This window comes from Notechis scutatus, chromosome 6 (genome assembly GCF_049901735.1).
Source record: "Notechis scutatus isolate UNSWTSFEM ecotype Mainland chromosome 6, rNotScu1.2, whole genome shotgun sequence".
NCBI lineage: Eukaryota > Metazoa > Chordata > Lepidosauria > Squamata > Elapidae > Notechis > Notechis scutatus.
Window position 1 is genome coordinate 65298040 of NC_142014.1, and position 23349 is coordinate 65321388.

General features: G+C 41.7%; 2 protein-coding genes across 2 annotated transcripts in view; one reads left to right on the plus strand and one right to left on the minus strand.

Annotated features, from left to right (window-relative positions):
• The window catches only part of DDX11 (DEAD/H-box helicase 11), a 39685-nt gene extending 20018 nt beyond the window's left edge, over nt 1-19667 (plus strand). Inside the window, exons 15-27 of the mRNA XM_087968565.1 lie at nt 500-538; nt 1710-1821; nt 3949-4083; nt 5319-5431; nt 8266-8338; nt 11603-11706; nt 13206-13355; nt 14957-15025; nt 15135-15235; nt 16751-16835; nt 18099-18174; nt 19169-19323; nt 19513-19667. Coding sequence (XP_087824691.1) covers nt 500-538; nt 1710-1821; nt 3949-4083; nt 5319-5431; nt 8266-8338; nt 11603-11706; nt 13206-13355; nt 14957-15025; nt 15135-15235; nt 16751-16835; nt 18099-18174; nt 19169-19323; nt 19513-19557 — 1257 coding nt within the window. The 3' untranslated portion in view covers nt 19558-19667. The remainder of the gene's footprint in view (nt 1-499; nt 539-1709; nt 1822-3948; nt 4084-5318; nt 5432-8265; nt 8339-11602; nt 11707-13205; nt 13356-14956; nt 15026-15134; nt 15236-16750; nt 16836-18098; nt 18175-19168; nt 19324-19512) is intronic.
• Nucleotides 19668-22013: 2346 nt separating this feature from the next.
• Nucleotides 22014-23349, minus strand: part of WASHC1 (WASH complex subunit 1) — a 58921-nt gene continuing 57585 nt past the window's right edge. The window contains exon 11 of the mRNA XM_087968564.1: nt 22014-22775. Coding sequence (XP_087824690.1) covers nt 22624-22775 — 152 coding nt within the window. The 3' untranslated portion in view covers nt 22014-22623. The remainder of the gene's footprint in view (nt 22776-23349) is intronic.

Consider the following 23349-nt stretch of genomic DNA (forward strand, 5'->3'; position numbering starts at 1 on the left):
AGATTTGGGCTAGGAAAAAACAACTATGATAGGTCCTCATAAATACGGCCGTTGTAGGGTCCTCACAGACACATGAATTACAACAATTACAAGGTCCCGCAAGTCACATGACCCCCACTGTCAGCTTTGAACAAGCAAGTCAATGGGAAGGCTGGCTGAAAATTGCAAGTGGTGATCATGTGACTGCAAGATGTTGCAACTGCACGAGATTCACCTAATAGAAGCTTGGGAGGGCCACCCACAGCCCTCCCGAGCTCCGTTTTTGCTGGCAGAGGCACTGCAGGCCGGTCCTTCGCTGTTTCCAGGGTAGCCATGCAGGCCAGATATAAGCACCCAGCGGGCTGCATCCGGCCCGCGGGCCTTGAGTTTGACACTCCTGTTCTAAAAGGTGTAGATTGAATGATAAATCGTGATAATCTGGCAAAGAAGGCTGAAACTGGAGATAACCTGTTAAGACAACTAGGAACCTTTTAATATGCATGTTCTCTCTCTTCAACAGGTGCAGCGTTACTGTGAGAAAAGTTGCATCAGCAAGAAGGTAGTGCATCAACAGAACAGAATAAAATTCTGGTTCCGTGCCCTTCAGATGCCTTTTTTGGGGGGTCTGCTTTCAGGAATTTTCCAGGGGATGTGAGAACATAGCAAGTTGCCTTAGATTGAGTCAGACCAATTGGATTAACCTGGTTGGCTATTTCCTATGCAAAGGTGCAAGAATGAACCGTGTGGGGCTTGTGAATGGTTGGGATATGGCTCCCCAAATTTTTCAAACCATGTTACCTTACTGTAACTTTTATTGAGTGGAAGGGACTATATATTAAATCTATGGTAGGAAAATAATTATAATTTAAAGGTAAGCCAAATATATTGAATTAAATCAAACTTACGGAGTACAGATAGTCCTCAACTTACAACCACATTTGAGTCTAGCATGTTGCTAAGCAAGACATTTATTAAGTTTTGCTCATTTTATGGCCTTTTTCGCCACAGTTGTTTAGTTAACTGCTGCAATTGTTACATCAGTAATACAGTTGTTAATTGAATCTTGCTTCCCCATTGACTTAGCCTGTCAGGAGGTTGTAAAAAGTGATCACATGATCTCAGGACACTACAGCCGTCATAAATATGAGTCAGTTGCCAAGCGTCTGAATTTTGATCACTTGGGCATGGGAATTCTTCAATAGCTGTAATAGCAAGAGCACTTAGACTTATATACCGCTTCACAGTGCTTTCACAGCCCTCTTTAAGCAGTTTACAGAGTCAGCCTATTGCCCCCAACAATCTGGGTCCTCATTTTACCCACCTCGGAAGGATGGAAGGCTGAGTCAACCTTGAGCCTGGTGGGATTCGAACTGGCAAAATGCAGGCAGCTGGCAGTCAGCAGAACTAGCCTGCACTTACTGCACTCTAAGCACTGTGCCACCGTGGCTCTCTTAAGAGTAAAAAAATGTCATGTCACTTTTCTCCGTGCCATTGTAACTTTGAATAGTCACTAAATGAATGGTTGTAAGTTAAGAACTACCTGTGTGGCCATTTATAAACCAACTGAGTCTCTTCATGGTCTCCGGGGTATGTGTGTTAATCTCCCTTGGGAAGACAGATTTTCTGAATGTTTTCCTCTTTCCTGCCTTTTCAGGAATGATTAATGAACAGGGAAAAGTTTACAGACAATATTTCAATAATATTTTCTGGTTTTTTTTCCTGTCTTGCAGCTCTTAGGATTTGTGGAACGATACGGAGTTTTCAAAACCAGGAAAGACACCCCAAAGTTGTCTGGTTTGCAGAACTTTTTGCAAACCTTGAACAAGAGGGCAGAAAACGAAGGTGAGTTTGGCCAACAAAGCAATTTTTGGCAGTGTTCAGAATTGGAAGGAGGTGAGCTGGCAGAGGCAAGACAGAAAAATACAAGCAATCCTCAATCTTAACCACAATTCCTTTAGTGACCGTTCAAAGTTACAACGGCACTGAAACAAGGTGACTTACGAGCGTTTTTCACAGTTACGACCGTTGCAGCCTTCCCATGATCATGTGATCAAAATTCAGAGGCTTGGCAACTGGTTCCTATTTATGACAGTTGCTGTATCCCCAGGTCACGCGATCCCCTTTTGTGACCTTCTGACAAGCAACGTCAAATGGGGGAAGCCAGATATACTTAACAACCTGGGTTACTAACTTATCAACTGCAGCGGTTCACTTAACAGTTGCGGCAAGAAAAGTCGTAAAATGGGGCAGAACTTCACTTAACAAATGTTTCACTTAACAACAGAAATTGTGGACTCCGTTGTGGTCATTGTGAGGACTCCAACAAATCCACCCCCATTCAAATCATAAGTCTCTCAGAATGGATTTATTAGAAGTGGCCATGTTGGCGTTGGCTGGATGCAGCCGATACTAAAATACATCATTCATTTTCCCCTTGACCCTGGACTTCCCCACCACCCCCTGGATGTATATTCTCCAATGGGAAACATCCATAGCCAAGAGTCATCAATCATGCTCTCCAGTAATATTCTTATGCTCCGACAACTTTGGGCTGCCAGGGCAATTATCTAGGCCAGGGGTCTTCAAACTTGACAGTTTTAAGACTTGTGGACTTCAACTCCCAGAATTCCTCCTCCAGTCATGTTAGCTCAGGAATTCTGGGAGTTGCAGTCCACAAGTCTTAAACTTGCCAAGTTTGAAGACCCTTGATCTAGGGCACTTGAAGAATGCGCTGTTCTTCCCCACTCCCTTTCTGCTGGCAGCTAAAAAGACCAAAGGAGTATCTTTTTAGTTGAAGACTACCTGTAGTGATGTTTCAGTAGGTTTGGAAACAGGTGGGCCTATGGAGCTCCCCTGTTCTTGGTTCTTTCTCTTCATTTTAGTGTAAGTAGCACATTCCATGTATTTGCACAACTTCATGCGGAGTTGTGTCTTAGAACAAACATTATTTTCCATTAGAAGAATGGAAAATAATAGATAAAATGACGAAGATATAAATAATATTTTTAATAATATAAATAATACATAGAAAAGTCATTTTTCTACCTGTCTCTTGAAAGTCGATGAAAAATCAGAGTTTGACTTTTCTCGTTACAATAATGCAATTTTTGCAAGATTGAGGGCCTATCTATGAGCCATATGTCATTGTTGCCTTGATAAATTGTTCTGGAACAAGAATGCAATCTTTGGCAAAAATGACTCATTGGAAGCCTTTTTTCTATTAACGCACATTTAGACATAGCTATCAGGGTTCCAAGTAATGCACCCATAGAAAGTAGAACTCCGAGGCAGGCAAATTCCTCAAAGAACAGTTTTATAGGATACATCCTATTGGCACAACTGGTGAAAGCCAACTCTAAAAGTTTCCACGGCTTTAACCTAATTAAAAGTAAAAGTTTCCCTCTTCCCCCAAGTCACTGGTCACGCTGTCCAATCCAGGTTCTGGCCTGTTGCTTGGTTACTTCAGTCCTCTGGCCAGCCACCTGTGAGAATGTCCTTGGTTTCCACAGAAAAACTTTATTGTTTTGGCTACAAAACCCCATCTAGCTATTTCTCTCCCTCCCACTGCTGTGTGGCAACCCTGAAGCCTCCAAAGATGGCCTCAGCCAGGTTCATTTCAGGGTTGATAATAGCTCCAATCAGAGGTGGGTATTCAGCAGGTTCTGACCAATTCTGGAGAACCAGTAACAGAAATTTTGAATAATTTGGAGAACTGGCAAATACCAACTCTGACTGGCGGGGAGGGAATGGAGATTTTGCAGTATCCTTCCCCTGCCACGCCCGCCAAGCCACACCCGCCAAGCGATGCCCACAGAACGGATAGTAAACAGTTTTGAATCCCACCACTGCTCCAAATGAAAATAAATTGAACATGCTACTTGTGTGCTTGTTGAAATGAGGAATTGGGAGATGATCTTTCATAGGGGAGAAGTTGCCTTACCAAATGAGAAGTTGATTTTTGATCTGCAGGGGCTCTGCAAAGTTCTCCCGGAGAAGGTGAGGACGACCACCCCAAAATGGCATCTCCACTCATGCACATCGAGAGTTTCCTAGCCGCGCTCACAAATGCAAACCAAGATGGGAGAGTCATTCTCAGCAGGCAAGGTATTTTATATGCGCTTTTGATTTGCTTTATTTAAAAATAAGTGCATTTGTATATATATTGAATTATTTCAAGGTCATTCCGTTATACGTAGTCCTTATTTAGCGATCACGGCTGGGATTGGCAACTCCATCACTAAGCAACGGGGTCGCCAAACAGAACTTGGCATGATTGCGGCGGGCTTATAATGTCATTTCCCATGAGGTCATTAAGTAAGTTGCTCAGGATTAAGTGAGAGATAGCAATAGAAATAGCACTTAGACTTATATACCGCTTTACGGTGCTTTACAGCCCTCTAAGCGGTTTACAGAGTCGGCATATTACCTGCCAACAATCTGGAACCTCATTTTACTGACCTCGGAAGGATGGAAGGCTGAGTCAACCTTGAGCCAGTGAGGATCGAACTGCTGGCAGCCGGCAGTCAGCAGAAGTAGCCTGCAGTACTGCATTTTAACCACTGCGCCACTACAGCTGTCTGTCATGGGTCTGTGGCTTGTGATTTGACTGCCAGCTTCTCTATTGATTCTGCTTGTTGGAAGCCGGTTGTGAAGCACACAGATAGCAATTATATGATTTTGGGATGCTGGAGTTGTTATAAATGTAAAGACTGGTTGTAAAGTTAATTTACTTTTATTTATTTATCAGATTTTTTAAAACCGCTCCTCTATCTTACAAAGTACCTTTCTCAAGGCCATTGTGATTTGAACAGTCGCTAAACAGGGCAGACATTAAGTGAGATCTGTCTGTATCTCCCCAGATGCCTTTCCTGGAGGAAGCATCTGAAAGCAAAAAAGAAAAGAAAAAAAATCCATATTTATGTAAACACTTGATGCTTTTTCATAGAAGCACTTACCTGAACAATTCGATTGCAGTTTGAGTTGTGGAAATATTATTCTCCAGGTGTTGCTAAATTAGTGCACCTTATTCATTTTGAAATCCTGGGATTATAGCAATATTAAGGAGGTTGTGATATTTATTGCTGCTTACTGAATTACTTTATTAAGTACAGTCGTAACTTAATCAAGTGATGTTTCCATATTAGCCCCTGGGAAGCAACCACAGTTGCATTTGTTTTGCTATTTCTCTAAGAATATTTCCCCTGTTTCATTTGAAACACCTAGAAAATTGACAGTAGTAAGGCAGGGGGTTGCATGGGGTGGGTGGAAAGGCCCCTTTGCATTTCAGGCTGCCCTTCAGTGTTTTTAATTGCCAACTCTAAATATTCTGATTTTTCCAGGTACTTTAGCCCTGAGCAGCCTCAAGTTCCTTTTGCTCAATCCAGCTGTGCATTTTGCCACGGTGCTGAAAGAATGTCGAGCTGTGATCATCGCTGGGGGCACCATGCAGCCGGTGAGTGGTGAATTGGGCACCGTTTTTGGGTGATGGGCAATCACTTTTAAATAGCAAATGATTGAAGGAGCTGATTTCCCACCCCCTTAGCAGATGTTCTCCACAATGTGCTGGTAGAAAAAAGCAGTAGAATGAAGGTATCGCTTTGAATCTTAGGCTCATTCTGCCCCTCCTCTTGGCACCATCTTGCTTTTAACACACCTGGCAAGCCTTTCAGGGTTTGTAACAGTGTTTTCCTAAACTGGGAACTTTAAGATGTGTAGACTTCAATTCCCAGAATTCCCTGGCCAGCAGGGCTGACTGGAGAATTCTGGTAGTTGAAGTCCACCCATCTTAAAAATTTCCAAAGTTAAGAAACATTGATTTAGAGGGTTAGCTTCTTGATCTATTCAATCTGCCTGCTGTTTTTCCCAAGTCCTAGAAAGATCCTAAATTTTTGCATTTAACAGTAAACATTTAGTTTTCCTATAAAGTAACAGGATTTCAGGAACACCAAAATGGCAGGTTCCATCACGCTTACAAGTACTGATATCTAGGCTTGAGTCTGGTGGCATCTGAATGGTGGTCTAGAACAGGGCTGTCAAACTTGTGGCCCACGGGGCAGATGCGTCAGGTGCTGGCCATGCCCACGCCCGGTTTAGCAAAGGGGAAAAAGTCCCAATACATCATGTGATGATGCGAGTTTGACATCCCTGGTCTAGAGGAAAGGTTATAAAGACTAACTCTTAGCATATAGATCCATTGATTTGTTGGCCATGAAAATTCAGGTCGTATCATGAACTTGGGTGGTTTATTCTTTAGCTCGCAATCTTTTTTCCACAGAAGTTGGGTGACAAGCCCGAAATTGACATAAGTGTAGCCATTTTAGTTAGTCTTAGTATATATTCTTTTTCTTAATTTCTCTGTGGCTGTCATGAGGGGAAGGGTTTCGGGCTTGCCACATTCCTAATGGGGTAGGGGAGGAGTGGAGATAAAGAGAGTATTTTGGATAGGGAAGATCTTTCTTCCCATGGGAAACGAGCTGTCCTTGCTTGGGCCCCTTGAGGTGGAGATTTATGACATCAAGCAATGTTGAATTACTTCTATTGGAGAATGTGACTTTTGGGGGTTGTTTCTAACTTGTAATATTGTGGGGTAATTCCGGGTTGCGTCAGATCCGAAATTATCATGGACTTTGCCAATTTGATGCTTTCCTAAATAAAAGAAATCTTTTTTGAAGATGGACTTTGTACTTTTCTTTTTAAATGGATTTCATCACTTGGAAACCTGACATTGGGATTGTCTTTCTGTAAAGCAACTCTTGTCAGGGACTTAAGGTGGGAGGTGAGATCAACTTGTCTATCTCCAGTCCTTTCTTTGATCTAGTCACAAAAATCCCAGTTTCCCTTTGGTTTGTTAACTACCTGAAATTAATCAGTACTATAATCCCATAAACATGGTAGTTTATCAAGAAATAAAGTCAGGAGGCAGGATCTGGACAAGTGGCCTTTGAGAAACACCACATATAACATGGCTTCTCCTTTCCATACCCACTGCCCCCTCTGAAGTTTGAATATTTTTGATACCTCTTCCCCATGTTGCCGTCTCTCATTTAATCCATTCTATAACAAACTTTCCTAATCTAGTGAGCTCCAGATATGTTGGAGTAAAACTCAATTAATTCAAAATCTAGGTAAAAAGCTGGCAATCGTGCGACGGAGAGAAACCACAATGGTTGTAAATGAAATGGCTGGTCACAAAGTTATTTTTTTAGCACTACCATAACTTCAAATAGTTGCTGCGTGAGCCAGTCAGAAAGTGAGGACTGCAGAGCATTGCCTCTACAGTTCCTTATTTTATCTTTGGGAATAAATTGCAGAAAAGGAATGGAGTTAGTTTTCTTTCTCTGCATTCTCACACAGAGGTAGGCTTGAGTAGGGCCTTAGCCAGTGTGGTAAGAGCAGAACCTCTCAAATATACTTGAACTGGCACTTCCAGCTTTGAGATTCAGATTGCTACCTGAAAAATGTGGGTGCCCACATTGCAGCCCTGGTCATAAAGGGCCCAGCAGAGATTATACTACCGGAGGCTTCTCAGAAAACAACAAGCGAATGAGAAACTGCTGGTGACCTTCTACCGCTGCACCATGGAGAGGATTTTAACTTACTGCACCTCTGTATGGTTTGCCAATTGCACAGTGGCAGATAGGAAAGCACTCCAGAGGGTTAACGTCATTGCCCAGAAGATCACTGGTTGCCCTCTGCCCTCTTTGGAAGAGCTTTATAACTCCCGCTGCCTTAAGAAAGTTCAGAACATTCTCCAAGATCCATCTCATCCTGGGCACCCTTTTTTTGAACTATTACCATCTGGCAGACGGTACAGAATAATAAAAAACAAGGACAAATAGGCTGAAAAACAGCTTCTATCCCAGGGCAGTAGCTCTTTTGAATTCTGCTGTATAGTGCAGGGTTGGTACAGTGTCAGGGGTTTCCGGTTCAATGTGTAGAAAGTGAAGGATGTGTGTTTGTGTTTATTTTCATGGTCATGGTCATGATGTGCACTGAAGATGGTGTTTGATTTCGTTGTACAAGGTGCAATGACAATAAAGTAAACTAAACTAAAAGCTTCTAATACTAAATAGGATGTGTAATGCTGAGTTAAAGGTCCAAATAATCAGGAATAGCATATGTGAGCATGTTATAAGGTCCCCGGAAAAGCAACATTGATTCCCTTGCTGCATAGATGGGGCTACAAGGGCAGAATTTGGATCTTTTCCTCCCCAAGGAAGAACACTCCAAGTACGTCATGCTGTGTAAATCTACTAAAAAATGGATTTTTTACTATGTGCCTTGCAGGTGGCTGATTTCCGGCAACAGCTGCTTTTGGGTGCTGGTGTTGATGCTGACAGGATTGAGGAATTTTCCTGTGGTGAGTCCTGGGGAACAGTGGTAGCCCCAGATCTTTTGATTCTTGCTTGGGTGACCTTTGGAGCAAGGTTTTGCCTACCCGGCTGTGTCCTTCCAAAATGGCCGCGTCCACTGGGGGGGTGAGGGTTGTTGATCTTGCTGTCTTTTATCTTTGCTTGAGAAGTTTATGGGCAGAATCTGGCAACCTTCAGCCACCCCTCCTGCATTCTACTAAATGATTTTTGCATGCTTACATGAAAATAGGTTTCCATAAATTGAAGGAGGGCTTCCTTCAATTTATGGAATTATCTGCTATTTATGGAATTATCTGCTAAACAAATGAATTCCCTCAACCCTGTTCAACTATTACAAAGTCTGCACTACCATTACTGTTAATCTTCTCATCACTCCTTATCACTCATCCCCTCCCACTTGTGATTGTGGGACTGTAACTTTGTCGCTTGTATACTTACGATTTATATTGACTGTTTCCTTGTATGATTTGATTGTTGATTGTACCCTATGACTATCATTAAATGTTGTATTTTATGATTCTTGACTCTTGATGAATGTATCTTTTCTTTTATGTATACTGAGACTATTTACACCAAGACAAATTCCTTGTGTGTCCAATCACACTTGGCCAATAAAGAATTCTATTCTATTCTATTCTATTCTATTCTATTCTATTCTATTCTATTCTATTCTATTCTATTCTATTCTATTTTTTCTTATAAACATGCATGTGGAAAACCAGGAAGTATCTTCAAGACAAACCAGATCTACAGTACAGATAGGCCTTGATTTAGAATTGTCTTTTTAGTGACCATTTAAAGTTACAATGGCACTGAAAAAAGTGATTTATGACCATTTCTCATACAGCCATTGCAGCAACCCCACGATCACAGGTGCAAAATTCAGACTCTTGGCAATTGGCTCGAATTTATGATGGCTGCAGTGTCCTGGGGTCAGGTGATCTCCTTTTGTGACCTTCTGACAAGCAAAGTCAATGAAGAAGCCAGGTTCAACTTAACAACCACAGTGATTCACTTAACAACTGTGGCAAGAAAGCTCATAAAATGGGGCAAAATTCACTTAAAAACTGTCTTGCTTAGCAATGGAAATTTTGGGCTCAATTATGGTCATAAATCAAGGACTACCTGCAATTGCTCCAATATGGAATGTTTCTATCTCTAGTGCCAGCAAGTCAGTCAAGTCTTCCCTTGTCCATATTTTCTTACAACCTGTTCCCCTAGTTTTCTTCTTCTCATGGTCAAAGATTCTGTGCCTGTTTACTATTACCAAACAGGAGCCAGGGTGGCGCAGTGGTTAGAATGTAGTACTGCAGGCTACTTCTGCTGAGCACCGACTGTCAGCAGTTTAGCAGTTCGGGTCTTACCAGGCTCAAGGTTGACTCAGCCTTCCATCCTTCCAAGGTTGGTAAAATGAGGACCCTGATTGTTGGGGGCAATAGGCTGACTGTAAACCGCTTAGAGAGGGCTGTAAAAGCACTGTGACGCGGTATATAAGTCTAAGTGCTGTTGCTATTGCTAAATCTTACTCATTTTAAATTTTTCTTTTGTATTTTGCAAATTTCCATGTTCTCTGGACTCTTCTACTTCATTCTCTTGACTACTGTTGCAGTTACAGATAAGCAGTTAAGTTAATTAAGGTATCTGTGATGAATTCTAGAGCAGTCACAGCTTAGGTTAGTATTACAAAACCTTTTTTTATTTCTCAAAAGGATATTTTACAGACTTAGGTGATCATGATGAAAGTGGGCTTACTGTTTTCTTCAATTGTTTCAGAGTAAAAATTAGGGTAGAATCAGTAGAAGATGCTAAAATTGTGAGTTCTGAAATAGTGCCAAGATGGATTCTCTTCAAAGCATCTATCTGATCAAATTTCCCAAGTTTCTCCATTTCACACTTGAGTTGTGACTTCCAGCTGTCACAACTGACAGTAATTGCACCTTGTTTCACTTAAATGATGAGAGGCAGGTCCCGGTGTTTGAAAGATCTGTTTCTGTTTTACTAGAATCCAGAAGTCTATTAACGAGAAGAAAGTGTGAAAGAATGGCTTGTGGAAGATTCAATTATCAAGCATAGCAATCTTTGAGCTTTTCTTTTATAATAAAAGTATAATGATCTCTTGCAAAACGCTCAGATTTATCATCAAATCCAAACTGTATTCTGCCTCCTGCTTATCAAAATCTCTGTTATGTTGCTGTCGTCGGTTTTATAGCCTTGCCTTTGATTGCAAATAACAAGGGTTAAATAATACCAGAGCAATTAACTTTTGGTAGACTAATTTCCAGACTTAGGTGGTCACCTGAAATGTGCAAAGTTACTGTGATTTCCAGATTTGACTAGCAGGCAAGCAGAATGTGGCAAGTAAATCAAAATTTTAAAAAGGATTCAGCATTGAAAACATCATGTCTGCATGGGCAAACTTTCAAAATGAGGACGATTGATAGGGCCTGTCGATTTTTTCAACTTTCAGTTTCCAAACATTAGGGGTGCTCAACAGTTGTGACATGCCTTGGGGATTGTAAAGATATTTGGGTAACTTCAGCTCTTGGTAGGTAACTACATACATATCATAACTTTTTAATATTTTGTTTGTTTCATTATCTTAAGCGCAGGTTCTGGTAGGTGCTCTGAAGGTTTCTGTCAACCAGACAACATACCCCTGACTAAGAAATTAATGCAATATAGATCAGGACTACTTTTATTGTAATAACTATAGTAATAATTTTGCATATCTGAATGGGCTTTCCCGGCCACCCCTTCTCACTTTTATTTTCCCATGAACCAGGGCGGGACTTGTCTGAGAAGTTTTCTCAAGCTATATTCTTGGCCTGGGCTCAAGTCCTGCCTATTTCACCGTTGTCTTGATAGTGACAATTGACTTGAGTCTTCCTCCTGTCATTTAAGGCCATCCCCTCTTCCTTCTCCTGTTTCAGGTTGCACCGAGTATTGCTTGGAAGAAGAAACAAGCTGATCTCGTGGGACTATATTTGTTCAGCCATTGTACTTGAGCAGGGGTGTCAAACTCATGTCGTCACAGCGTCATCACATGACGTATCGCGACTTCCCCCCCCTTCGCTAAACAAGGCATGGGTGTGGCCAGCGCATGATGCATCTGGCCCGTGGGCGGCGAGTTTCACAGCCCTGTACTTAAGTATCTGGTTAATGGTACAAGAGCCAGGAAGTTTTTTAGCCTTTCAGCATCTTGACAGGAACGGCATCTTGTTCATTTCTTCCTTGAATTTGTGTGTTATCAGGTCACGTGATTCCCCCTGACAACATTTTACCCATCATCCTCTGCAATGGTCCGTCCAATCAGCTGCTGGAATTTACTTATGAGAAAAGAGGCTTGCCTCAGTTGGTCAGTATTTATTTATTTTCCCCTACACTTCATTGCCTCCTCAGGCAATGGAGTTTCCTAGTTTTGAGTTCACTGAGTGAGCATATTGTCCCTTTGATATTGCTTAGGCCCTTCCTGCTTGATTCCTGTCATCTCGGTTAAGACGGTTGCAAAGGAAACAGATCCTCACTGTGGTTTCCCTTGCAGTTAACCTGTTACTGGACTCCATAAGTCGCTCTCCTTGTAGCAATCTGATTTATTGTATTTCCAGGTCAAGGGAGAAGCCATCCCTAGAGTATTGAAGCATAGATGCTCACAAATGGGGAAAAAGGGAGCTTAGTGCTGTATAGAGTGCATTGGGAAGCCAGCGATAATACGAAGTTGTCCTTGACTTATGGTCATCTGTTTAATGACAGCTAGAAGTTATGACCTCAGGAAAAGTGATTTACAACCTGATATGACTGCTGCATCACCCTGGTGTGTGTGAGAGAGAGAGAAAGGGAGAGGGAGAGAAGGAGAGGTATGATTGCAATTCAGATGCTTGGAAACCAGCTCACATTTTTGATGGCTGCAGTATTTTCCAATTATTTGCAACCTTCCCAGAAAGATTCTGACAAGCCAAGTTAATTGGGAAAGTTGGATTCACTTAATGACTCTGGTAAAAAAAGGTTGTAAACATGAGCGTGGTCACATGATGACTTGCTTTATGGCTGCATCACTTAACGACTGAAATTCCAGTCCCAATTTCAGTCATCAGTCAAAGGACTACATAGGGATTTCTCATCTTTGTTTTGACAGTTGGATCTGGGACTTTGAAGCAGATAACATATAATCAGAGTTGGAAGGGATCTTGTAGGTCATCTAGTCCAACCCCCTGCCCAAGCAGGAGACTCTACACCATTTCTGACAGATGGGAGTCCAATCTCTTCTTGAAGGCCTCAACTGATGGCACTCCCACAACTTCTGAAGGCAAACTGTTCCATTGGTTGATTGTTCTCACTGTCAGAAAGTTTCTCCTTATTTCCAGGTTAAATCTCTCCTTGTTCAATTTCCATCCATTATTCCTTGTCTGGCCTACAGGTGCTTTGGAAAATAGCTTGACCCTTTAGAAAACAGCTTGAAGTGGCAAAGCAGGCCACTTTTTCTTAGGATTAATTTCAAAAGCCTTCTGAAAGAGATCAGCGCAGACCTCTGAGGAGACTCATCTGCTCCTTCCTAGAAGCCTGTAATTGTGGGAAAGAAGGAACCGAGCAGAAAAAGAGAGAGGAAAGACGGTGCTGGAAAGAGTAGGATATCCTGTGACACCAGATTCGGAACCCGCTTGCTCCAGATTTGCCTATCCTGTATCCCACAACTGATTCACTCTAAGCATAAGAGTACAGCCTTTGGGTTCGTGAACTCCCTTCCGGCCCAGACCATTCAGTCCCAGGAAGGAAGGTTGTGCTCTCAGCCCTTGATAGAAGAAAGGTTTTCTTTCATGGCTGAAGAAAGGAAATTGCTGGTTTTCTCCCATTTTTCAGATGGAGGAGACGGGGCGGATTCTTTCTAACTTGTGCAACGTTGTTCCAGGAGGTGTGGTGTGTTTCTTCCCTTCCTATGACTATGAAAAACAGGTATACTTGCACTGGGAAAAGACCGGATTGCTTGCCCGGCTGGCGACTAAGAAAAAGGTAATTTGGTAGCCCAGTGCTGCTGGTGACATCAAACATTCGGGAATATTGGTTGGTTCCTCTCCTCTAGTTTTGTTGTAGGTATAGCAATAGCACTTAAGACTTATATACCGCTTCACAGTGCTTTTACAGGCCTCTCTAAGTGGTTTACAGAGTTAGCCTATTGCCCCCAACAATCTGGGTCCTCATTTTACCCACCTCGGAAGGGTGGAAGGCTGAGTCAACCTGGAGCCTGGTGGGATTTGAACTGCCAAATTGCAGGCAGCTGGCAGGCAGCAGAAGTAGCCTGCAGTACTGCACTCTAACCACTGTGCTACTGAGGCACTAATGCCTCATACTGGTCCTGCTGCCTGCACAGTGGAGTGGAGAGGGCCAATCCTTACCTATTGACCTAGCCGTGATACTTGCTGGGTGGCTGATGATGATACTTGAACCATAAAGGTTAAATATGGCTTCATCATTTCCTAAAGCTAAGAAGAGAGTATGGCTTATTTGTGTAGGAAATAGGAAAAAATCGTACAAGCCAACCTGAAATTTGGCTGGGGGCATCACCAAGCCAGCCTTGGACTGTTCAAAAAAAGGAAAGTAGGGCCAGTTATAATTAGCTCTTGGATGGGCAAAATCCCTGGGATGTTTGGCCAGACTGGGAAGTTGAAAAACATTCAAGAAGGTTACTACTTTCACAGGTTTCTAAGAAATTCTAATGAACCTCAGCACCATCAGCAATCAAGATTGACTTAAGAGAATCTTTATCTTTGGTCATTATGATTATTCCTTACAAATTGAAAATTAGCATGCTGTAAATTGGAAAATTAAAATCCAGCATTTCCATTTCTCCTTTTGTAGGCACACCAGTTGTGGCAAAAACTACAATAGCCAGGAGCCCGAGTGGCTTTTTAGTGCCTTAATGATCTTGAAACGTGGGCAAAAAAGTGTGAGAACAGGGTTGAAGTAATAATATGAACCTAGCTAGATCTGGCCAACGGTTCCTCAAGGAGCATCCTATGTCCTCATGTGGCCAGTTAGATACGTTTCAGGAAGCTCACAAGCATGGGCAGCAAAGCAATCCTCCTTTTGCCATTGTGATTTCCCAGCCACCTGTATTGAAGGCACGCTGCCCATTAGTAATAATAAACCTAGAGAGGCGGGGGAGAATGCATCATCCATTACTCCTCAATGTCCATTAAGACCCAAAGTATGACATTCCCATGACATCATGACCCAAATAACCCTCATCTTGTCATCTGCATCAAGTAAGTTCATTTGTCATAATATCTGCATATTCAACTTTAATGTAAGACTAGATGACTTCAGATGCAGGAGGCAGTTCTGTTATTTTAGAAGGATGTTTGGATGGAAATTCTGTCCGTTGTATCCAAAGTTTGCTAAATGGGGATCCTTTAAGTCAGTGTTCTTTAGTTTTGGCAATTTAAGGAGTTAGATTCCCAGAATTTTCCAACTAGCATGCTGAGGAATTCTCTGGGGGTTCAAGTCCACATACCTTAAGTTTCCAGTTTTGAGAAAAACACAACTCCCGGGATCTTATATTCACATGGTGCGAATGATGTTCTCCTGTAATTAATGTACGATGCCATTTACAGATATTTCAGGAACCCAAGAAGGCTAACCAGGTGGAGCAGGTCTTGGCAGAATACGCCAAGTGTATCAAGGTACGAAACAGAAGATTGGAAGATTATTGAGCAGTTGGGAAGAGGTAGTAAGTTGATTGTAGAGATACTCCAGCTTTTAACCGTGCATTGCGGACTTACTTTGACACAGCGCTGCAACCTAACAGATGGACCCATGACAGGAGCACTGCTGTTTTCTGTAGTCGGTGGGAAAATGAGCGAAGGAATTAATTTTTCGGATGACCTGGGAAGGTAAAAATTACTGCTTGTGCTTGGGGGTAGTGGTGGCGGAATTATTCACTGAAATATTTTATATTTAGAATTTAGAGAGTTATGAAATATTGATGGGAGTGAGGGCAGCACACTAAGGTTTGAGCTAATACAAACCAAAGTCTTAATTTTGGGAAAGGCCATTCAAATGCTGATTTGGGGGCTTAGCTTTTAGCACAGGGCTTTTGACTTTAATGAGACATATTCCCCATTGTGCAACAGACTTGAAGGCCAAAATAGAAGATACTAAGATGAGAGGGGGGGAGGAAGACAGAGAGAGAAAACTTGTATGGCAAGTGGGCAAAGCTGTCACTTCCTTCTTCAAGGCAAATTTGCTGTTTCATAAATGTTCCACTTTCCTTTTTTAACACCAGTGTTATTCCTCCCACCCTGCTTTCTGCACCTGCCTTAGTTGGACAGCTGAGCTTGACATGCAGGATGAGAGAAAGCTGTGGCTGCATATCAGCTGCCCCATATTGTCACAAGCAGGTTGTGAAGGCAATTAGGTGGGAGGGTTTTGTAAATTGCGATGCCTAACCACGCTTTCAAAGCCAAAGCAATTTCTTCTTACAAATGAATGCGAAATGAAACAGGCCTCTTCTCATTCGAATAAAGCAATAGTTATCCAAAAAGAGGCCTGGGCTTTGTACCATAAACTCTACCTCTTGGAGGCCAATTTGTATGCAGAATATTATTCCCAAAGGGCTTTCCCCCCCACATTTTACTTAAAGCTCTCTCAAATTGCTGTTTAAGATTCCAAGGGTAAAAATATTAGGCTATGTTGAATGCACTTGATATACCAGCCTGTCCATTGCAGGCGCCTTAGATTGAAATTGTAATCTGTTTTTAAAAAGGCAATTTTACCCACTAATCAAAAATGGTGCAGTGTGTTTCTCCTTGGCATAGGTTTTGACCTTACTTGGTCAAAATAGTGGGATTTTTTTGTTGTTGTTTCTTTTCTTTAGCTTAGAGAAAGCTTTATACACTGGATATTGCTTTATATGTGACATGCTTGGATTATAAATTACTCTGATTGTGTTTCTGAGTTTCTTTTCTTCCTATTTTTGTGTGTCTTTTTTGTAAAACATATACAATAAAATAAAATTACATGGGAGAAAAAAGAACCCCCCTTCAATTGAAAGGGTCTATTTGGCATTGCAGGATTATTAATTATTATTAACAACTGAGTCTGGGGCACAGTGGTTAGAGTGCAGTACTGCAAGCTACTTCTGCTGCAGCCAGCTGCCTACAATTTGGCAGTTCAAATCCCACCAGGCTCAAGGTTGACTCAGCCTTCCATCCTTCCGAGGTGGGTAAAATGAGGACCCAAATTGTTAGGGGCAATAGGCTAACTCTGTAAACCGCTTAGAGAGGGCTATAAAGCACTGTGAAGCGGTATATAAGTCTAAGTGCTGTTGCTATTAAGCAAGTTAAGTAAAGAGATTACTCTGGGTGATTTATGCGTTTCTTATTTTTCCTCGTTTTCTCTTTTCCTAGGTGTGTAATTATGGTAGGCATGCCCTACCCCAACATAAAATCTCCAGAACTTCAGGAGAAAATGGCTTACTTGGATAAAACAATGGTAAAAGGTTCTTTGGATTCTAAATTTACTAGACTTGGTCTCTCCCGTAGCCATAAATTATGCATTGCTTGCAACCAGCAAAGGTAGAGTTGTCCCAAAGGTGCTTTTTTCAAGAGGCAACTGGACTTTCTGGTTTTTCTTTGAAGATGTTTCGTTTCTCATACAAGAAGCTTCTTCGAAAGAAAGAAAGAAAGAAAGAAAGAAAGAAAGAAAGAAAGAAAGAAAGAAAGAAAGAAAGAAAGAAAGAAAGAAAGAAAGAAAGAAAGAAAGAAAGAAAGAAAATTGCCTCTTCAAAAAGCACCTTTGACTGAGAATCTCTATAGACAAAGGTAGAGTTGTAGACTGCCATGCCTGACCATATACAATAACTATTGGAGCTGGGAAAGTAACCTGACTAGATAATTCCACCCAATTATTGTCTCCAACACAGCTTCAGATGGTCCTCGACTTAAAACAGTTCATTTAGTGAAGATACGAGGACACTGACCTACAGCTGTTTTTCACACTTATGATTGTCGCAGCATCCCCATGGTCACGTGATCGAAATGCAGACGCTTGGCAACTGATTCATATTTATGACAGTTCCAGGGACATACGATCACCTTTTGTGACCTTCTGACAAGCCATGGGAAAGCCAAGTTTGCTTAACAAGCGTGGTACAAACTTAACTGTGGCAAGAAAGGTAAAATGAGGCAAAACTCATTAACTGTCTCACTCAGCAAAATAAATTTGGGGCTCAATTACAGTCATAAGTTGAGGACTACCTGTACTTCCTTGGGGTAGCAATTACCAAGACTGGGTTTATCTTCTCTAAATATGCTGTGTCACATTTATCCTTGAATAGAAGGTAAGGAAATTCTATGTAACATATATAGGAGTACTTCCAATATTTGGATAGAAAGATAGGGTATAAATCAAATAACATTAGTGGCATCAATTGTAGAGGAAGATTGGATTGTTGGGTGACTTGAGATGAGTTCTTGAGAGTCAGTATGGTCTCCTGCTTAAGGCATCAGACTAGAAAGTAGGACACTGTGAGTTCAATTCCTGCCTTAGCCATGAAAGCCAACTGGGTGACTTTGGGCCAGTCACTCACTCTCAGCCCAACCCACCTTAGAAGTTGTTGTTGTAGGGAATGTTGGAGATGTGTTTTACTGCCTTGGGTTATTTGTAAAAAGAATAAAGATGGGATATAAATAAAGTAAAATAAAATTTTAGTTTCTAACCCCACTTATGTATCCCACCTGTCTTGGTTTTCTCTAGCCAAAGTCTACAGGCCAATCTCCAGGAAGCTTGCTCATTGAAAATCTATGCATGAAAGCAGTCAACCAGTCAATAGGTAAAGGATGCTGTTGGTTATAAAATACATCTCTAGCAAAATAAGGGGTTTTGTGAGAAGTCGGATGGAACCTGGTTACCTCATTGTCAGCTTTAAACATGGAATCACTCCCAAGCAATTGATCAGGGAAGTTTTGAATTAGGAATTGTTGATCTTTTCTGTTACATGTTTATCCTGCAGTAGTACTGTGTGTACGTTTTTCATACGAGCTTCTGTGCAAAGTTGGCTCACTGCCATCAAAGTAATGATCTATAATGGCAAGTGATCAGTTAGGTCATGCACATAAGAGGATCCTGGATTCCTTCCTATGCAATGCTTGAGTAATGAGAGGAGAAAAACCTTTGCTTCCGATTACGGACAACTGCTATGGGCAAGATGGATCTGCTTGAAAATGAAACGGTGTCTGCTGGAATTGGACTGTGTGTGCAATCAACCTGCTAAAAATGATAGAGAGAAGAATTTAGGAGAAAATAGCAGAAAGAAACTCCTTTCTCCTACTTTGTTTCATATGTTCATAATCTTTTCTTGCTAAGTTTGGGCACAGAAATATCAGTAGGTTTATCAATATAAAACATTCTTAGAGCAAAATTTGTTTTATTCATCACTCAAGACAGCAGTTTCAATGTAACAGCCTTCTGCAACCGGAGTGCCTTCCAGATATGTCAATTTCAACTTCCAGAATTCTCAGTAGAAATTGTGCCTGGGAAATTCTGAGAGCTGAAGTTCACATGTCTGAAGGTTGTATTTGCCATTCTTTGCCCTAGTCATCTCGAGGGAGGTAATATTTGTATGTCAATCTCGTGCTGCCTGGGGAATTCTGAGCGCTGAAATTCATGCGTCTTCAAGTTGGCACGGTTGAGAAACACTGCTTTAACAGTTTGCCCAGTGACTTCTTTGAATTGAATTTAATTCTCTGTTAGCCATTAGTGTGACAAGGACAAGTCGGGGTGGCCACATAAACGGATTAAATAAATAAGATGGTTTGCTTTTGCAGGAAGGGCAATTCGGCATCAAAAGGACTTTGCCAGTATTGTGCTTTTAGATCACAGATACACACGCCCAGCTGTTCTCAACAAACTTCCTCAATGGATTAAAAGCAGAACCCAAATCAAGGATAGGTTTGGACCGGCTTTTGCAGCACTAAGAAAAGTAAGTCCCAAATCAGACTCCCATTTGCAAATTCCTATGAAATGATATCATCCTAGAGAGAATCCAGACATCAATCAATCAAAGCTAGACCTTTTTAAGATTCATTTTCCTGCTGTTGAAATGTGCTCATTATCTGGATTGACTTTCGTCACTATATGCTTCATGTAATCCCTAATTTCTGTCTTGCAGTTCCATTGGGAAAAGAAATCCAATTCCATGCCTGTCTCTTTGTGAGGAATAAGAGATCTACTCAAAGCTGCTACCTCCGTCTGTGCAAAATGTCTCCTGTGTATTTAAATGCATTATACTTGTATTGTGTGATCTTAATCTTGAGTATGTTTTTTTCTTCTTCTAGTCACTAAAATAGTTTTCTGAACTCACCATGCTAAACTAAATTAAGGTTGGAAAAGGGGGTGCTTTCTTCTCTTTATGGTGGAAATTGAGTTCTCCACTGAAAAGATTTGGATAGGAACATTGTTTTCCCTCTGTTTCATTTTGCACACTAGTGCCTCTTGGATTTTATTTTGAGGTTATAATACATGCTATTCAGAGTTCAAGGCAGGTGGTTAATAAGGGTGTGCAAACATTTTGACATTGAACCGGAGCTTGAAGTGGTTATTTCAAGCTTAAATTAGCTTGTTCCAACCATTCTGAATGCATTTCACACTCAGAAACTGCTATTTCAATTTTGAAATGTTTTCTATGCCACCAGCAGTCATCATTGCTAAAATCTGCGTATGGGATATAGTCGGTTATAGAGTCCAGGTTCTCATTTCTACTGAACCGTGAGACAATTTCAGCTTTCTTTTTCTGCCAGCATCAAAACACGGCTCACACTATAAAGTAAAAGGAACACACGTGCCATGGCTGTGTTTCTCAACCTTTGGCCATTGTTAAGATGCATGGACTTCAAATCCCAGAATTCCCTAGCCAGCAAGGTTGCTGGCTGAAGAATTCTAGGAGTTGAAGTCCATGCATTTTACAATGGCTGAAGAGTGAGAAATGCTGCCAAGTGGTGTATTAGGCAGGAAAACTAGTGGTGCAGGGATCACTTTTAACTTTTGAAGCACTACACTTTCCTTAAACCCTTCAGCCAAGGTGGTTTGAGTTTGCTATCCACCCTTAAGCAAAAGCTGTTTACATAGGTTTACTGTTATTGGTAAAAAAAAAATAGCTTTGGGAGGATTGATGGAAAGGAGCTTCTAAAAAAGCACTTTTTAAAATGTGCTTTGTAGACAAATGGGGATTAAAAAAAAAGCTTCATCTAAAAGGGCTGGGCTACATTTCAGATGCAGAGGCAAAAGGGGGTTGAAAAACTGTAGGTTAGATACACGTTGGCAACACTTCAAAGCAGTGTTTCTCATTCCCCAGTAAGTTTTAAGATGTGTGGAGTGGGGAATTCTGCGAGTTGAACTTCCCGACTTTGAGAAACACTGCTTAAAACCAAAGGCAGCTTGCATGGTTCTAGGTAGGGAAAGCCTGCAGGCAGGAGTTGCCCGAGAGCTTCAGAGCATCTTTTTTAAACCTTTGAATTGCTGCACAGCTACATTACCCAGTCCTTTCCTTTTTTTAAAAAGTACTTGCTTTTGTATCTTTTTTTTTTTTTTTGCTTACTTGCCTGAGATAAAAGGGAGACAGTTTACTACCGTGTTTCCCCCCAAAATAAGACCCTGTTTTATTTTTATTTTTTGCCACCAAAAAAAGGCACCAGGTCTTATTTTGAGAGGGAGGGGATTTTGTCCATTGACTCACCTCACTTGTGTGTCATCTCCCAAACTGCCTCTCCGCTATCAGAGGCCTTCAGGGAAGCCTTGCTGGCTGCAGAAGAAACGGGCCGAGGTGTGCAAGGCCTGGCAGCAACTATCCAAAGGTAAGTAGTAGGGCAGCTCTACCCCACCCCACAACCCCACCTTAATTTTTACCCGTGCACTCTGGAGAGGGTGAGGTGTTAATTTGGGCTTAGTTTAGGAGTAGGGCTTATATTGGGTGCATGTGTAAAAAATCAAGCTAGGACTTACTTTCTGAGTAGGTCGTACTTTCGGGGAAATACGGGCAGCAACATTTGCAAGCCAGAGAGGAATTATAGAACTATGGCTCAGCGAGCATGGAAGACTCGCTTAGGTGGATGTCCTCCGAAACATTTCCACCGACGGGCAAAGATAGCCCAGAACAACTGAACTGCTTAGTCCAAGTAGTCCTCGACTTACAACAGTTCATTTGGTGACCGTTTGAAGTTACAACAGCACTGCAAAAAAGGGACTTGGGACCGTTTTTCACACTTTCGCACCATTGCAACTTCCCCAAGATCACGTGATCAAAATTAAGACGCTTGGCAACTGACTCATATTTATGACGGTTGCAGTTTTCCCGGGGTCACGTGACCTTCTTTGCGGCCTTCTGGCAAGCAAAATCAACGGGGAAGGCAGATTCGTTTTGCAACCGTGTTACTAACTTAACAACTGCAGGGATTCACTTAACGGTGGCCAGAAAGGTCATACCATGGAGCAAAATTCACTTAGGAAATGTTACACTTAGCAACATCAATTTTAGGCTCAATTGTGGTCGTTAATTAAGCTGAGGACGACTTGTATTGTCTTAACACACTGAGTTTCCATCCTGATGCTGCAAACAAATACCGCCTTCCACAACAAGAATTTGAAAGTAAGACAACCCGACAAGGAAAGTAAAGCAAGCAAAGTGCGCCTTTGTGTGAAAGAGGTGAATATATTTTCCTATATGCAAGCTAATAATGCACCACCCTCCATTCCAGTTTTGTCCCTTGAAATGGGTTCTTATTGCACACGGATGTGAAAATGGGCTTCTTTCAGGTTTCCGTTTAGGGCATTCAAAGCAAGCAGTAGAGTAAAATGCTTCTTTGTATATAATAATTGCACCAAACAGCCAAATGACCTTCTTTACAGAGCTGAAAGGGGGTATGAGAGTTGAAAGAAAACAGAAGCCGTTCTCAGCAGTGGCTGGGTACCCTCTGAAACCTTCCAGTTCCCACAGCAAACTGAGTCTTGCTACAGATGCCAGATGGCCAAACGTTTTCACGTGCCATGTTCCACCACAGAGGCTCTTTCTAAGATGGAAATTCACTCTCATCCTTGAAGACAAATGGCTCGGTGCAGATTCTTCTGTGTGCGTAATTATATTCATGTTGCTGCTCTGGATTGAATGGCAAGATGGCACCATCCACTGTAGTAAGTATTCCAAAAAAAAAAAAAAAAAGGATGGACATGTCAAATAACAAGATGCGCTTCCGTCAAAGCCTCCATATGTTGCCTTCTGAAGTGTCATCTAGGAAGCCCAGTCATCTTCATCCTCTTCCCCAGGTGGCTGTTGTGGGGGTGGCAGGGGTGGAATGGTGTCTGAGATGCGGCCAAAGGCACCAGCTGGAACGTTGGGCGCATTGCTGTCTCCACCAGCTGCTGGCCCTTTGCCTGAGATGCCTGCGGGAGAGGAAAGAAAAAGTAGAATGTGGCGCCACCAAGAGATCCGACACTTCCTCAAATGTCCAGGCCTGTCATCTTAAGTGACAAAAGATGGGGAAGTGCTGGCCCGGCAAGGAGGACCGAGACAAACGGAAGCACGTTTCTTAATTTACTCAGAATTTTTCACGAAGAATTGCAAAGAAAACTTAAAAGTAAGATGTAAAAGCTGCTAAGGAGGAGACTCCTACCTAGAGCACACATGGAAGCTTAAGGGCAGTGCTTTAAATCTAAAACTCAAAAAGTCAGTTCCAGAGTTGGTTTGAGTATACACACCACATCTATCAATGCTTCCTTAAAGAAACTGCATTTCTCCCCCTTGGATTACTATGATAGGCATATGGAAAATTAGTTGGAATTTAAAAAGTGCCAACAATGTACCATACCCACTACAAAATACCTTGTAGTTTGTCACTGCCTGCTTAACTAATGTCTACTTTCCTGGGATTATGGGGCACAGAAGGAAGGCATTAGCAGGTACAGGCCTGTGTCTATTCTGAAATACCTTTCTGACTTTGGATTCAAAGTGGTGGAT